The 17,088-nt window shown below is 38.6% G+C and overlaps 1 protein-coding gene across 3 annotated transcripts in view; it reads left to right on the top strand.

Annotated features, from left to right (window-relative positions):
• The window catches only part of nfic (nuclear factor I/C), a 52,891-nt gene that overhangs the window by 19,212 nt on the left and 16,591 nt on the right, over window positions 1–17,088 (top strand). For all 3 annotated transcript variants that reach the window (XM_063460664.1, XM_063460663.1, XM_063460666.1), the window contains exons 2-8: window positions 6,355–6,525; window positions 6,933–7,109; window positions 8,698–8,881; window positions 9,925–9,999; window positions 12,101–12,175; window positions 13,262–13,394; window positions 16,869–16,990. In XM_063460664.1, the coding sequence (XP_063316734.1) occupies window positions 6,355–6,525; window positions 6,933–7,109; window positions 8,698–8,881; window positions 9,925–9,999; window positions 12,101–12,175; window positions 13,262–13,394; window positions 16,869–16,990 (937 nt within the window). The remainder of the gene's footprint in view (window positions 1–6,354; window positions 6,526–6,932; window positions 7,110–8,697; window positions 8,882–9,924; window positions 10,000–12,100; window positions 12,176–13,261; window positions 13,395–16,868; window positions 16,991–17,088) is intronic.

Below are 17,088 nucleotides of genomic sequence, written 5' to 3'. Positions count from 1 at the left end.
AAAACAAAATCATTTAGAAAACTGCAAATTCGTCATTCTAGATTGTAGACATCATAGTAGTGATGTCATCAATCATGCTACACATAAAAAGGAAACTGTTAATTAAGCTCAGAGTATCTAACCCTGAAGGTAAAACATCCAAGGAAACTAACCCCATTTTTGTTCAGTCAACTAACAGCATCAACTAACACAGTACATTTACATAAGAACATCATACCAACAGTCAAAGATGGTGGTGGTAGTGTGATGGTCTGGGGTTGCTTTGCTTCTTCACGACCTTAACGACTTGCTGTACTTGATGAAACTGTAAATTCTGCTCTCTACCAGGAAATCTTGAAGGAGCAGCCATTAGTTCAGGCCCTGATCGTCAACACAATTATGCAGCAGAACAATGATCCAAAACACACACACCAGCAAGTTCACTTCTAAGTCGCTCAAAAAACAAAATGAAATGGAGTGAAAATAAAGTGGCCTAGTCAAAGTCCAGGCTTAAATCAGATTGAGATGGTATTAGCATAAGCGGGCCTTTCGTACTGGAAAACCTTCTAATGTGCCTGAATTAAAACACTTGACCCACTCGTCTTTGCAGAAGACGAGTGGGTCAAATTCTTCCATAGTGATGTGGAAGAGTCATTGCGAGTAATTGCAATGCTTATTTGCAGTTTTTGTAATCAAGGGTGACATAGCCAGTTATTAGGTTTAGCGGGCAATTTTTTTTTTTACATGCGGCCAGGTAGGTTTACATAACTTTTGTTTCGTTTGTCAATTCAATAATAATTTTAAAACTGCCTTTCAAATTTAATATCCATCACATCAGAAACTCTGACTTCACCGTCAAGGTCCAGAAACTTACACTGGATCTGGATGAAACCATAGTGTCCTTTGATGTGGTCTCACTCTTTACTTGCATACCTACAACTGAGGTAGTGGAAACTGTCAGGAAATGACTACAGCAAGACAGCTCCTTAGAAAACAGAACCGGCTTTTCCCCAAACAAATTTGCAAACTGTTAGATCTCGGCCTTACCACAGCATATTTTAAATACAACAAGGGTTTATACAGAGAAAAACATGGATGTGTCATGGGCTTCCCATCCATTGTAGTCAACCTTCACATGGAGGAAGTGGAAAGTAAAGCTCTTGGTTCTTTCAAAAGGACAGCACCTGGCCACTGCCCAAGAAGTTGAATCCTTCACTGCTCGCATCAACTCAGTGGATAAAAACATAAAGTTCACCAGGGAAGAGACAAAGGTAATAGTTTGCCATTTCTGGACTGTGCTGTGCGCAGAAGGGAAAGAAAAGAACATACATGTAAAGAAAGCTCTTAAAACATTTGGTTATCCTAAATGGGCTTTCATCAAATCAGCAAAGATGAACTGGAAAGAAGGTCACACACCAACTAGGGAGAATCAGAAGGACAAACAAAACAACATGGTCATCGATTATGTAGCAGGTTTATCAGAGAAACTCAGGAGAATTTTCTACAAGCATGACCTCCTAAGTTACTTCATACAAAAACTGGTTCATCCCGAGGACAAAACTGCAGTACAGTGAGGAGAAACCAAACAGCCACTCCATACACGCATGGCAAAACATAGAAGAGCCACCTTGGCAGGACAAGACTCAGCTTTACACCTGCATCTAAAGGTTAAAGGTCACTTATTCAGGGATGCCAATGTTCACATTTTGGATAGAGGAGACAGTCGGTTTGAAAGAGGAGTGAAAGAGAGCCATCTCTGTCCACTGTGAACGACCATCCTTGAACAGAGGGGGTGGCTAAGGACACAAACTGTCTGCCACCTACAATCCAGTTTTGAGATCCCTTCTCAGGCGCCACTCACATCTCATAAGTTCTCACAATGGTTTCACCTGAAACCTCTGCTAATAATGATCCACACCCTTTTTGACACCTTGGCTCATGTGATGAGGGACATGATCAATAGTTGGTTTAATGACCCTCTTAAGGGAAACTCCCACTGGGTTTTAAATACCTGTGACTCGGCACCATTTGGTTTTAGAAGTGAAGAAGCCAGTCGCCATTCTTTCCAAACTCCTTAGATTACCATGACCTGGATGATTGAGAACTTACATGGACATGGAATAATGTAACTTTTGTCAAATTAATGTGAGCTTGAATGCGTCCAAAATCTCATGGACCTAACTATAAATTTGAATTTAATAATAGCAATAATTTTGCAACTTTGTGTTGTCTTTGAGCAATCTGGATTAACTACAGCAAACCATTTGGCATTTAGGAATGCCTTGGTATCAAGGTGTCACTGAGAACCTTCACAGACATGATTCCTTGGTATCAAGTCACTTTGGTATACAATAAAAAGCCAAAAAAGGATAAAATGATTTATACAAACTACAGTCATGGTGAAATGTACACACAGTTACAAAAGTGCAAAAATATCAGCCTTATAGGCAAAGCAGGAGGCAGACAACAGACATTTTCTCTAAGCACTGAAGTAAATCAATGAAATCGCAACACATTAGGGACAGCTCTTTGTGAGTGCACAAAATCCTCAACATATTTCCTTTTTTTTTTTTTTTTTTTTTTACATTTTTGATTGGTGTCATGCTTTGAAATTAGCCACACCAGATTAAATGACCTCTTTTTAGTTTCAAATAGACATGCTGGTACTGTGCAAACTCTGCACATTAGGGTCAACTGCTTAGTGTTCTCCTCAGTCATGCTGGTTACTACGATTGGTGCAGAAGGACTAAACTACTGTGAATTAGACAATTAAACTGAGGTTGCACTGCAGTAACTTATTGGCAGTAGTGGTGTTTAAGTCTTTCATGATCAAATTTTAGGAATTAATGTATCAGCAGAATACAGCTGGGTGGACACAGTGACCTTGCTGGCACCCCTGGACCCCCAAGACCTGACCATATTGTTGATGCTGTATAGTTATAAAGGCCTAATACTCACTGAGTACTTGGTTGAGAAGTTGCTGGCAAGGACACCAGTACGAAGTTTCTTGTAATTGGTCACCAGGTTTACAGACATCTCAGGAGGGATTCTGACCGACTCCACTTTACAGAATCTCTCTAAATCTTTCAGGTTTCTTGGCTGCTGCTTGGAAATTTGAAACTTCAGCTTCCTCCACAGATTTTCTATAGGACTGAGGTGTAGAGACAGGCTATGCCTGGCCGAGGTATGACTTTAGTGTGCTTCATCTTTAGCCTTTTGTGTGTTTTTGGTCATTGTCAAGACTGGTCCATGACCCATCTTAACTGTTCTGGCTGAGGGAAGAAGGTTCTCGTCCAAAAATTTATAGTACATGGTCCTGTTCAAAGGTCTCTCCCGCTGGTCTTCTCGTACTCTTAGCACAAAAATGTTTAGTGTTCCTTGGGTCATGCTTAGCATTTCTCTTCCTCTAAAAGTGGCGGGTCAAGTTAAGGTCAGAAAGTTCGATTTTGGTTTTATCTGACTGCAGTGCTTTCTTCCATGCCTCATGATCATCCTCACCCATGAGGCCAGATCTTCCATGAAACTCCAAATTGAGTGATTTGATATTTTTTCAATTTTCAAAGAATTGCACCAGCAGCTGTCATCTTTTCACCACGTTTCTTGTAGTTGCTCTTTTAGCTCATTCCAGCCTTGTGCACATCAACAGTTTTCCTCCTGATGTCCTTTGACAGCCCTTGTCTTGCTCATAGTGGTGGATCGTTTGGAGTGGAAGAAATTGATTCTGCGGAGAGGTGTGCTTTATTCACATAATGAGTTGAAACTAGGAGTATCTGTTATTGATACAAGGTCTTGAATAATTATGCCTTATCTTATCTTAAAAACCTTATAGTACCGTATCACCCCATTAGAGCACTTCTCTCATAGACTGAAGGCTTACTTGTTCCTAGAGTATTTAAAAGTAGAATGGGAGGCAGAGCCTTCAGTTTTCAGGCACCTCTTCTTTGGAACCAGCTCCCAGTTTGGATTTGGGAGACAGACACTATCTCTACTTTTAAGATCAGGCTTCAAACTTTCCTTTTTGCTAAATGATATAGTTAGAGTAGGATCAGGTGACTCTGAGTCCTCCCTTAGTTATGCTGCAATAGATGTAGGCTGCTGAGGGCTTCCATGAATAATTGAGTTTTTCTTCTTCAGTCACCTTTTTTTCACTCACTGTGTGTTCATACACCTCTCTGCATTTAATTATTAGTTATTATTAATATCTGGCTCTCTTTCATCGCATGTTTTTGTCCTGTCTTCATCTGCTCACTGCCAGATCCCTGAGCCTGTTTCTGCTGAAGGTTTCTTCCTGTTTAAAGGGAGTTTTTCTTTCCCACAAAGAGCTTGTTGGGGGTTTTCTCTCTTTTTCTTGTATTACTGTAGGGTCGTTACCTTACAATATAAAGCACTTTGAGGCAAGTGTTGTTGTTATTTGGCGCTATATAAGTAAAATTTAATTGACTGCATGTGGCACACAGACAATCTTTGGATGCCAGAATGCTGGCTGGGTTGTAAGGGAAAAAATGCTTTTTTCACTCAATGATCTGAAACTCAATTTATAATTTTTATTTAACCTCCTAGGACCTGGCGTCCACATTCCACATATGTGGACATCACATTTTGGGTTATTTAGACCAAAATACTCAATTTAGCTCTACAAGGGCCTGATATCCACTTACGAGGACATTATACTGCTACTGTTCTATCGAAATTTTAAATGAATATCCTCATATGTGGCTCTCATTTTTCTTAGAAACAAAAATCAGGTAAAAAAAAAAATCTGGTAATTCTTTGTTTTTACATTCACCGGGCCCCAATCAGCCCAAATATCAAAGAGAAATTAAAACGGCATGCCGTAGAAGAGTTCGGGTCTTAGGAGGTTAATGTGTTTGTTTTCTGAATTTTTGGTAGAAATTCTGTCTCTTTCCATTAAAATGAAATGTTCACTTGTGGAAGACCTAGTGTGAGTGTCCTACTTGCTGAGTTGTATTATTTGTGTTTATGATGGTAGCATGGCGTGCTGCTGTCTTAGCAAGGTGTGATGATCATAATGATCTACATCATAGCCACACAGAGACAGAGTAACTCTAAAGGACTATGTAGGCCAATAACTTCCGTGCAGTCCAGATCTGAGCAAGCGCATTTTACATTTAGCAGTGAGAAATACACTTTGTGGAAATTTACTAGTAATTACAGTGCCAACTTTTGTTCCAAAATTTGGAATGATTGGCCACTTTTACCATTGTGTGCATTCCAAGAGTTACATGGTTACCCCTACAAGTCTGTATTAGTTTAGAGTGAATAGCTTTGAAATGTGTAGATATGGAAAACATTCTTTTTCTAAGTATTTAAATTGAAGTGGAGCCATTATGCTTTTTCCTAAATTGCCAGAAATACACTGTTACAATGACACATGACCAAAGTTTCAAATAAAATGTTTAGTGTATTTAAAAGAGATCATTCTGAGTCAAAAGCTCAGGCTTGAGACTGCTCTAAACACTATGGAACATTTTTTTAATTCTTAATTCTTGATGCTGTAGTTTGACTCTTTAAGGTATGGGTGGGGACAATGCCATCTTTGCTGTTTCTGAATGGGAATTTGGTGTCCCATTATTTTTATTCATTTTTATTTTTATTAATTATTTCTATTCTGGTTACATTCAAAACAGTGGAGCTGTTTCACACAAGTCTCATGCATGCTCTTTTTTGACCCTGTTTTTCCACTGTAGCAAGATTCGGAACAGTTACATTGTTCCTGAAAACATCTATTTTTTTTACCTTAAAAAAATAATTACTGCTCTCTGATACATTGAACAGAAAGCAGTAAGGCTGTTAAAGAAGAACCAGACCTGTAGGCTAGGTCATCTGTGGTACTGGTATCAGTACAATGTTATCATCTGTAGCTATCCCTTGTCTTGAACTGACATGACTTGGAGAGTGCAGAGTCTTCTGCTGTGAAGTGTGCTGCTTGTGCTCTGGGATATTGCTGTAGACTGACTGTTGCAATGTACCTAACTGCCATTCTGTTCATGTGAAATAGGATCTCTTAACTTTTTAATAGCACTTAGTATATGTCTACATCTGATACACTTAATTTCTCAGAAAACAATATTATCTTCCTTCTTTTTTCATATAAAATTAGCTTATATATCATAGAGACTGTTAGTATGTGCGTCTTATCCAGATGTGTAAAATGTCAGTGTTCTGTCTTGCTGCTGATGCACAAGTCAAATCTAAACAATGTAGGCAAAATATTCAAGAACCAGATTCATTGTTAAAGGTTTCATTACCAGTATATCGTTAGTATCCAAAGCTACATGTCCTACTCTTTGTGTTTGAGTTTTAGTGGTTTAGTTACTGATTACTGAGTCTGTACTGTGTGTCTCTATCATCCAGGATGAGTTCCATCCGTTCATTGAGGCTCTGCTGCCCCAGGTTCGTGCCTTTGCCTACACGTGGTTTAACCTCCAGGCCAGGAAAAGGAAGTACTTCAAAAAACATGAGAAGAGGATGACTAAAGAAGAAGAGAGAGCTGTCAAAGATGAACTACTTGGGGAGAAGGCAGAGGTGGTATAACTATGAAGTATATTGGATAACTGAAATAAGCACTACTTTTTTTATTTTAAAAAGTTTATTTTTTTTAAATTCTAATAATTTTAACTCCAAATCACACAACAGTTGCCTCAAGGTGCTTTATATTGTAAGGTAAAGACCCTGCAATAACACAAAGAAAACAGAAAACAAAAATCACAACAATCAGACGACCCCCTATGAGCAAGCACTTACTGGTGACAGTGGGGAGTTTTCAGGACACGCTGATAATATTGAATTACAGTAGTCAGATTTTTATATTTATCAATCAATGTTATATATCATACCCATATTATATTGAATTTTCCCCAATTACACTAAGAATATGCTAGAACAAAGCTGACTTATTCAGTTAGAGTTTCTGTTTCTTATTCTGTTCCTAGGTGAAACAAAAGTGGGCCAGTCGTCTTTTGGCTAAGCTAAGAAAGGATATTAGACCTGAATGCAGGGAAGACTTTGTCCTATCAATCACCGGGAAGAAAGCTGCATGTTGTGTCTTGTCAAACCCTGACCAGAAAGGCAAAATGAGACGCATAGACTGTCTCCGACAAGCTGACAAGGTAAATTAAAAAGTTGGTTTGTATTTTCTTTTGGCTGAAGAGATAGAAATACAGATAGTTTTTCTAATCCCAGACTAAAATTGCTGTCAAAGATGTGAAATATCAAGCAGTTTTTAATTAATTAAACTAACTCAGTCTAACTCAGACTAGCAGTGACATCAACTTTGCAGTCGAAGGTAAGTTTATTTACCTACTGTTTGTACTTGTAGCTGGCTTGTTTCTGCCTGAACTGCACAATCGCTGCTGTGAGTGGGTTTAACAGCTGATTTCCTTGTCTTATGAATGCTATTTTCCATGACTTTTTCATTAAAAAAGTTTTTGTGACAATACAAGGTTGCATCAGGTTTTTGTTTTTCAGGATTTTACATCAAATATGAGGCTAGCAAGAAAAATATATGAACTAACAACAGTGACCTTCAGCAGAACCAGACTTAGACAGGGAGGTTTGTTTTATGTGTCTGTAAAGCACTTTGAATCACCTTGCTGTTGAATTGTGCTATATAAATAAACTTGCCTTGCCTAATTAAAGGAGGTCAAACAACTGAAAATTGGTGGTTAAACATTATAACCTTTCTACTTTTTAAAGAATCTGATTTTCAGTTAAGAAAATGTCTTATAAAGTCAATATACCGTCACCATACTGTCCGTGCCCCTGAACCCTCTGTTCCACCTCTCCCCGTACGTCCTTAAATTTAGTTACACCTTTTTTTTGTTTATTTTTATATTGTAATGAATTGTATCGCCCATGTGTAATCATTGATCTTAAACGTAAACGTTGTTAAGAAATGATCATACAAAAGAGGGTTTTCAGGGAATACTGTTAAATGTACAGTCTTTACACCATAAATCAGAACAAGATGTAGAGTGGGATTAAAGTGGTGGGTGGGTTCATTTCCATTTTCAAAGAAGCCAGTTGAGTCTAATAACAGATGAAGTCAGAGCAAGTCAATGTGTTAAAAAGTTAGATTGCCAGTTGTTGATCATCATTAATTTAATGGTAGGAAAAGCTAGTGAAGTTTTTAGGCTCTGATCTTTAATTGTTTTTGTGATCTTCCCGTTCAAACAACGCCTAAAAAAAAAGGCCTGAAAGTCGGTTGATGGACCATTTTATATCTTGAAAAGTATTTGATATATGACGCTAAAATCAGAGACAGTCAAGCAGAATAGCGAATCAAAATCATAGCCTTTAAGAAACTTGTAATACAATTTTAGTTAACCCTGAGGTTGGCTTAATAAAATTAGGAAATACTAAATTTATAGCCAACTGTTTACTTCATTGCCTGTGCCTGTATTGGTTCTCTCTTGGTATTATGGCTTCCTTACACAATCCAAAGACATGCTTGTAAGGTTAATTAGTGATTCTAAATTGGTTACAATTCCGAATCTGTTCTCCCTGTGATAAAATGGGAGCCTGTATGTACCCTGCCTGTCAGTCTCTGATAGTCGGTAACTCTGTGTCTTAAGCGGTCAAGGAAATCGATGGATGCTTGGCCCATTCAGGGGACCAGTTTCACACTAAACATAGCAAGAGTGAGACTCGTGTTTTTATTCAGACATAAGTGGGGTTTTTTTGTTTTGTTTTTCCAAGGTGTGGAGATTAGACCTGGTGATGGTTATCCTTTTTAAAGGAATCCCACTGGAAAGCACAGATGGCGAACGGCTGGTGAAAGGAGGCCAGTGCTCCAATCCAGTCCTCTGTGTCCAGCCTCGACACATCTCTGTCTCTGTCAAGGAGCTCGACCTCTACCTTGCTTACTATGTGCAAGAGAGAGGTATGCACTACATACTTCAACATTGTTGTTCATGCTGACTTTCATGTATACATTTAAATATAGTAGACCTCTGGTAATATTAGATAAAATATGAGATTGCTACATGGTGACGGTGCATCTTGCATCTTGTTGTAAAGAAAAAAAAACTTTTTTCTTTCAAGATTCTCTGTTCTAGATTTCTATTATATCAAAATTTGTTCTTATGATTTCAGGATATCATGGAAAGTTTAACTTTTCTCACTTTAAAATGCCGTTCTGTATTCTCTATGTGTGAGTTTGGTATTAGTGTCAGAACAGTGTTCACCTGTTAGCCACAGGTGTTGAATAATTTGTCTTAAATGCAAACACACGTTAATCATTGTCAGAGCCTGTACTGGTGTGAAATTTAACATTAGTCCCCAAATGGGAAAAAAAACATTAAATTAACATTTAACATTAAACAGATATGTTTTGCAAGTCTTAAGAGACTTTTTTATGTTGTACTCTAATGTATGACAAATGCTGTACTTTCTAATATGAAGAAAATTGTTATAATAATTGAGTTAGAATAAATTAAAGATTTAATGTATGAATAAAAATGCAAAATGGTGAATTTTATTAATAAACAGGTTATAAAAGATGGATGGTGATCACATGCCTGTTTGCCTGTTTTATTTGAATAAAACTGTTGTGTTGCTAAATAGAAAATGAACATGAGTAATCTTATTTAACACATTGAACAAATCAAGAAAATCTGCCGTGAAAATGGTTTTCAGTCACAAAATATGCAGTTATGCCCTGCCCCCTGCTGGTTTTGGAGTAGCATGTCAGTTAAGAACAAACAAACAACAAAAAACATATATACATATCCATTCTGTGTTTTTACTGCATCTTTAAACTTTTTTGAGGATGGAACTAACAATATTTAAATATGCTTGTTCTTATATTTTCCTATAAGAAAGAATATATTGGCTGACCTACTTTGCTTGTTAAAATTGCTGAAATCTTGTTCTGTTCCCTGTCTCATTCACAAACACTGTCTCACTCTCGCTCTCTCCTTTCAGAGGCCGAGCAGAGCAGCAGTCCCAGTCGCACTGGTGTGGGTTCTGATCAGGAGGACAGTCGAACTGCCACCATGGGTAATGTAAAGTATATTTCTTTATTTTTCTTTAATCTGTTTACATATCTCTATATGTCTCTATCAGGTAATACAATCAGATAAAATAAATATCTTGTACATAAATAGTCTAATTTGCTCGATCATGGGTTGACTTCTTAGACACAAAGTAACAACAAATCTGCAAGGATTCAGATTTTTGGGCAGACTGCAGTAATCTGAGCTGTGCCTTGTATTTACAAGTTTTAAATGCTGTTATTAATATTTATTACAAGCGGAAACATGGACCTGTATAAATTAAGAAAACTACCCAATCTATCAGTTATATTTTTGCTTTGGACTGCAAAGACCAAATAAGCTATTTACAGTCAGGTCCATAAATATTGGGACATCGACACAATTCTAACATTTTTGGCTCCATACACCACCACAATGGATTCCAAATGAAACGAACAAGACATGCTTTAACTGCAGAGTATCAGCTTTTATTTGAGGGTATTTACATCCAAATCAGGTGAACGGTGTAGGAATGACAACAGTTTGCAAATGTGCCTCCCACTTCTTGAGGGACCAAAAGTAATGGGACAGAATAAGAACCATAAATCAAACATTCATTTTTTAATACTTGGTTGCAAATCCTTTACAGTCAATCACAGCCTGAAGTCTGGAACACATAGACATCACCAGACGCCGGGTTTCATCCCTGGTGATGCTCTGCCAGGCCTCTACTGCAGCAGTCTTCAGTTCCTGCTTGTTCTTGGGGCATTTTCCCTTCAGTTTTGTCTTCAGCAAGTGAAATACATGCTCAATCGGATTCAGGTCAGGTGATTGACTTGGCCATTGCAAAACAGTCCACTTCTTTCCCTTCAAAAACTCTTTGGTTGCTTTTGCAGTATGCTTTGGGTCGTTGTCCACCTGCACTGTGAAGCGCCGTCCAATGAGTTTTGAAGCATTTGTCTGAATATGAGCAGATAATATTGCACGAAACACTTCAGAATTCATTGTGCTGCTTTTGTCAGCAGTCACATCATCAATAAATACAAGAGAACCAGTTCCACTGGCAGCCATACATGCCCACGCCATGACACTTCCACCACAATGCTTCACTGATGAGGTGGTATGCTTAGGATCATGAGCAGTTCCTTTCCTTCTCCATACTCTTCTCTTCCCATCACTCTGGTACAAGTTGATGTTGGTCTCATCTGTCCATAGGATGTTGTTCCAGAACTGCGACGGCTTTTTCAGATGTCGTTTGGCAAACTCTAATCTGGCCTGCCTGTTTTTGGGGCTCACCAAAGGTTTACATCTTGTGGTGAACCCTCTGTATTCACACTGGTGGAGTCTTCTCTTGATTGTTGACTCTGACGCACATACACCTGCCTCCTAGAGAGTGTTCTTGATCTGGCCAACTGTTGTGAAGGGTGTTTTCTTCACCAGGGAAAGGATTCTTTGGTCATCCACCACAGCTGTGTCCCGTGGTCTTCCTAGTTTTTTGGTGTTGCTGAGCTCACCAGTGCGTTCCTTCTTTTTGGGAATGTTCTAAACAGTTGTTTTGGCCATGCCTGATGTTTTTGCAATCTCTCTGATGGGTTTGTTTTGTTTTTTCAGCCTAATGATGGCTTGCTTCACTGGTAGTGACAGCTCTTTGGATCTCATCCTGGCAGTTGACAGCAACAGGTTCAAAAAGCAAACAGCACACTTGAAATGAACTCTGGACCTTTTATTTGTTCATTGTAATTGGGGTAATGAGGGAATAACACACACCTGGCCATGGAACAGCTGAGAAGCCAATTGTCCCATTACTTTTGGTCCCTTAAGAAGTGGGAGGCACATATACAAACTGTCATAATTCCTATACTGTTCACCTGATTTGGATGTAAATACCCTCAAATAAAAGCTGACAGTCTGCAGTTAAAGCATGTCTTGTTCGTTTCATTTGGAATCCATTGTGGTTGTGTATAGAGCCAAAAATGTTAGAATTGTGTCGATGTCCCAATATTTATGGACCTGACTGTAGGTATAGCTGTTTAATTAAACATCAAGATCCAAAGTGTAATTATATAAATACTACCTTAGTTTATCTATTTTCTTAGTGTGTAACTGCTGCTGTTTTATTTTTGCAGATGGTCCAGAGTTCCAGGAGAGTTTTGTAACATCAGGAGTTTTTAGTGTTACTGAGCTTGTTCAGGTCTCGAGAAGTAAGCCTGCTTTACCATTATGTTTTTCCTTTACACAGCTACGCTACCTTTGGCAGTGTTCTTACAGAGGCTAGTATTGTCATTGTAACACCAACCCTTCTTTAGATCTGTCTTGACAGATTTGGTTTAAATATTTGAATTTGAAAAATGTTGAATGGCATATTATTCTTGAACTAGTTTGAGAATATAAGAAGAAAATGCAAGTGCAATTTCAAGTCGTTTTTATGATGTCAATTGAGAGCACTGGCGGAGGCTGTAGCTCAGGCAGCAGTGCAGTTTATTAATCAGAAGGTTGGTGGTTTGATCCCTGACTGCTCCAGTCTGTATACCAAATGTCCTTGGGCAAGGTACTGAACCCCATGTTGCTTTCTGATGCATTCCTCAGAGTGTGAATGTTCAATAGGAAGCACTTATGTGTAGAAGGGTGAGTGAGATATGCTGTATGAAGTGCTTTGAGTGCTCAAGTAAAGTAGAAAAGCACAGCATTTCTAATTTGTTGGCCTTATTTTTTGGTAAGATATGGTAACAACAGGATATCCATATCCAATTTTCACACTCATTTAGCTGTTTATAGAGCCTTTGTCTCCTGGGGGTGGAGAACATGTCATGCTGGAGTACACCAATCCTATCAGGATAGTTTGATCTCAGGATAAAAGTGGTCCCACAAAACAACTCAAGTCATTTCCTCTAAATGGACTTGAATTTCTAAACATGTGGAATCAAACCACACTGTCTCTTTTATTAACCATGTAAAATATTCAAACAGAAAACAATTACAGCCTTTTTTTGTTTTGTTTTTATTCGTGACCTTTAAAAGTAAACTGATCTGGTATGACTGGTGATCTGAACTAAGTGGTGTAGGCCATAGCAAAATCTTAAGCTTTGACTGTGAAAATCTAGTGTATTACATGTACATGATTAACAAAGCTTTCCTTGCTGCTTTGTGAGTAGATATAATGAAATCTAGATAGGAAATTAAAGACTAGTCAATTAACACAGTATTGGGCTTTGCCACACACTTTGAGTACCTGATATTCTGTTTTAAGTGCGTAACTCATAAACACAATCTGTCTTTTTCCCATGTAGCTCCCGTTGTAACAGGAGTAGGGCCTGGCTTCTCTGTGGGGGAGCTCCAGGGTCATCTGGCCTATGATCTCAACCAGTCTGTTAACCAGCCAGTCAGTCTCAGACGATCACTGGCCAGCACCTCATCCAGCGGGTATTTTTACACACACACACACACACACACACACACACACACACACACACACACACACACACACACACACACACACACACACACACACACACTAGTTTTCATGTCTTAGTGAGGACATCTAATTGACATAATGCTTTCCCTAGCCGCTTGCCCTAACCATGAAAAATGAATGCCTAAACCTAATTGTAACACTGATACTTAAACCACATTTTAAGCCTCAAAAATGTCTTCAAACCCGCGGGGATGGGCATTTTGTCCCCATAAGGGACTGTAAAATTTTCTGTCCTCACAAAGATGTCTAAACATGTACACACAAAAACAAACATACACATCCACACACACAAATCAGGGTTGTAAATGGATACTAATGTCTGGTGAATGTTCAAGCACATACAAGGCAAAATGCAAGTGCCCATTAAAATATAGGAGAACGAAAAAAAATACATAGAAAGATAATAAAGGGACAACCAGGAGGCCTTTACTCTGAGAGCATAAGATGGGTCTATGCCTAAAGCTGCTCAGTCAGATTTTTTGACATATAAAGGATGACGCCTATATACTGTACAATTCTCTGGCATCGAGAGCCAGATAAGCATCCGCAGATGCTGTGTATTTTATGTATGCCTGCAGGTAAGGCTGGGCACTGAAAGCCGACTGAAAATTTTCAGAAATATTATCAAAAAGATTGGACCGACTTACTGAAATACAAGTCTTTTCAACTTTTAAAACTTTTGAATAGAAGGTGGCTGATAAATATTTAGAGCAATTGCACTTCTGCAAGGTAGAGGTTTAATAGCTGTAAAAGTGTAAGTGATAACAAGTGATATGTGAGAGTTGTAGGTTTTTAAGGTTTACCTTTTTAATTCTTTGGAAAAAAGATGGAAGTAGGGAATCCATTTGTCAAATAATCCTATTTTAAAACGGATTCACTGGGAAGGATGAGCAGCCAAGAAATGGTACAGAGACTCATCCCCTGACTGCAGTTACTATAGGCTCTGATGTCCGTTTGCAGTAAGATTCAGAAAGAATGTAAACAGTGCTGTGAGGTAAGGCAGGACACCCCTGAGAAAAATACCTCAATGATCATCTTGTTTAGCCCACTGCTGCTTTAGTTTTCCCGTCCTTGTTTAACCTTTCTAACACTTCAGCCTTTGTTTTATTGGAGAGCACAGTTTTCTGAATTGCTCATTTAAATCACATTTAACAGGATAAAGTAGCTTTGAGAATTTATTCAAACAAAAGTCCCTTTCTTTAAGGCCGTGTTTTGCTCTTTGCTCTCTTACTATTTTCTTATTTTTTTCACTGTAGGTACAGAAACACCTTTAGTCATTGACCCCAATACAAAAATAAACTTTCTATAGTGCTTTTGTGCCAAAAATAAGATAAAACTAAGCTCAGAAAAGCCTGTATCTGTGCTGAAGGGTTAATGTTAGGCAGTAATAAATGAGCGACTACCACAGGAAAGACTGGCAGAATTTCTTCTTTATCACAGTGAAGAATTAGTCAGCTTTTCATTCAGTCGGCCTGGTAAACACACATCTGTGGCAATCTTTTGATTTCCCCGGCCATATCACACACACATATCTGCACAATTTGCAAGTTTGCTCACTTACAAAGAAATGAATAAACTAGATTTTTTTTCTGGTAGTTTCATTTTACTGGAGAGACAGAATTTCAACCACAAATCCAGGAAAAAGCTATGAACTGATTTTTAATGTCTTTAAGTGAAATAAGTATTTAATCCCCTACAAGCCAGTCAGAAATCTGGCTCCCACAGATTTTTCTGAGATTATAGTCAATCAGTTACCCATCTCAAGTCATTATGTGTGCCTCATGGGTGAAGCTGCTCATGGGTGAAGCTGCTCATGGGTGAAGTGCTGCTTGTTAATGATCTGATGCAGGTGAGATCGCAGTCAACACCATTGGTAACACACTACACTGTAATGGATTGAAATCTCGCAGGTCCTCCTGGTCAAGAAGGCACATGTACAGGCCTGTCTTAAGTTTGCTAGTAAACATCTAAACAATTCAGACAATTGTTTAGATGTTTAAACAATTATCGGAAGAAAATGCTGAAGTCAGATGAAACCAGATTTGACCTCTTTGACATCACCTCCGCCCGCCATGTTTGGAGGCAGAGAAAGGTTGAATGTGACTCAAAGAACATCATTCACACAATCAAACCTCCTTCTCTCAGCCAGGACACTGAAGATGGGTCATTGATGAGATGAAGCACATTAAGGTGGAGAAAGCTAAAGCTTCCAGTTTCTAAGCAACAGCCAAGAAACCTAAAAGATTTAGAGAGAGTCTGTGAAGAGGAGTAGGCCAAAATCCCTCCTGAGATGTGTGTAAACCTGGTGACCAAATACAAGAAACTTCTTCCTGCATGTAGCAGTAAGAAGTAGCTCAGGAGCTATCTACTGATAAGAAAGTTGGTACTTTGATCCCTGACTCACCCCAGTGGGCATGCCAAATGTCCTTGGGCAAAGTTGCTCTTGCATCCATCGGAGCATGAATGTGTGTGAATGTTAGTAAGCTCTTAAAAGCATAGAAGAAAGTGCTTGTATGATTGGGTGAATGTAGCATTTTGTATAAAGCGCTTTGAGTGCTCTGGAAGAGTAGACACGTGCTATATAAAAATCAGACAATTTACCATTCTTGCTGGTTTACTCATCCACTAAGTACTAAGTCATGTTGTTCTTGAGAATCAAATACTTTTTTCACAATGACGTGAAAATCCGTTCAGAACTTTTATTTAATGTGTTTTCCTGTTTGACGTTCTGTCGCTCTCCATCAGAACGAAACTGTCATAAAAATGAGAAACCGTTCATTTCTTTCTAAGTGAGCAGACTTGCAAATTCAGCAGCAGATGAAAGAATTATTTCCTCCACTGTATCCAGTTGAATGTTTTTATTCACTAGACATCTTAAGTTTGCAACAAGTATTCGTTGGAAAATCAATTGCACTTATGAGGAACATTAAGTGTGCAGTGTGTTATTGTGCGGACTAAAATCAGTATATGGTTGGAAAGGTAAGAAACACCACTTATTCTTTACAGAATTTATCTGACATGATAACAGTACACAATAGTTTACAGAAATGTTTTTTTTTGGTTCTTGCACTTTTTTGGCTTTATTTAATAGTGACAGTAGAGACTGACAGGAAAGCAGAGAGAGAGAGAGAGGGGGGAAGACATGCAGCAAAGGCCAGAAAGGCCCAGAAATGGTTAAATGAAAATGGGTTGCCAGGGTTGGATTGTAAATGATTTGGCTCTCTGAATGAAACGGGAAACAATTGTCAGTTTTTGCTAACGCTGCTAAATAGCAAGTTGACTTCAGCCCACACACAGGCCCTTATGGCCTCACAATAATCTTACCTTATGCATTTTAACACTGGACTATGCTTGATCTCCTCACATGGTTCCCAGTGAAACCAGGATCCTAAATGTGTGAGCATCTCTCTATGTGTCTTCAGGAGTAAACGTCATAAGTCTGGCTCTATAGAGGAAGAGGCTGATAGTCCAGGTGGGGAGTATTACCATTCACCTTCCTCACCAGCCAGCAGCTCCAGGAACTGGACTGATGACATGGAAGGAGGTAAGACTACCATATCGACTTTCCTATTTACAGTCATGCTGCTGAACACATTAGGGCCAGGTTTACTAATACATTGCACCATCGCAAACTGGTTTTTG

The sequence above is a fragment of the Pelmatolapia mariae genome, linkage group LG17 (genome assembly GCF_036321145.2).
Source record: "Pelmatolapia mariae isolate MD_Pm_ZW linkage group LG17, Pm_UMD_F_2, whole genome shotgun sequence".
Taxonomy (NCBI): domain Eukaryota; kingdom Metazoa; phylum Chordata; class Actinopteri; order Cichliformes; family Cichlidae; genus Pelmatolapia; species Pelmatolapia mariae.
This window is presented reverse-complemented; position numbering and strand designations above follow the sequence as displayed.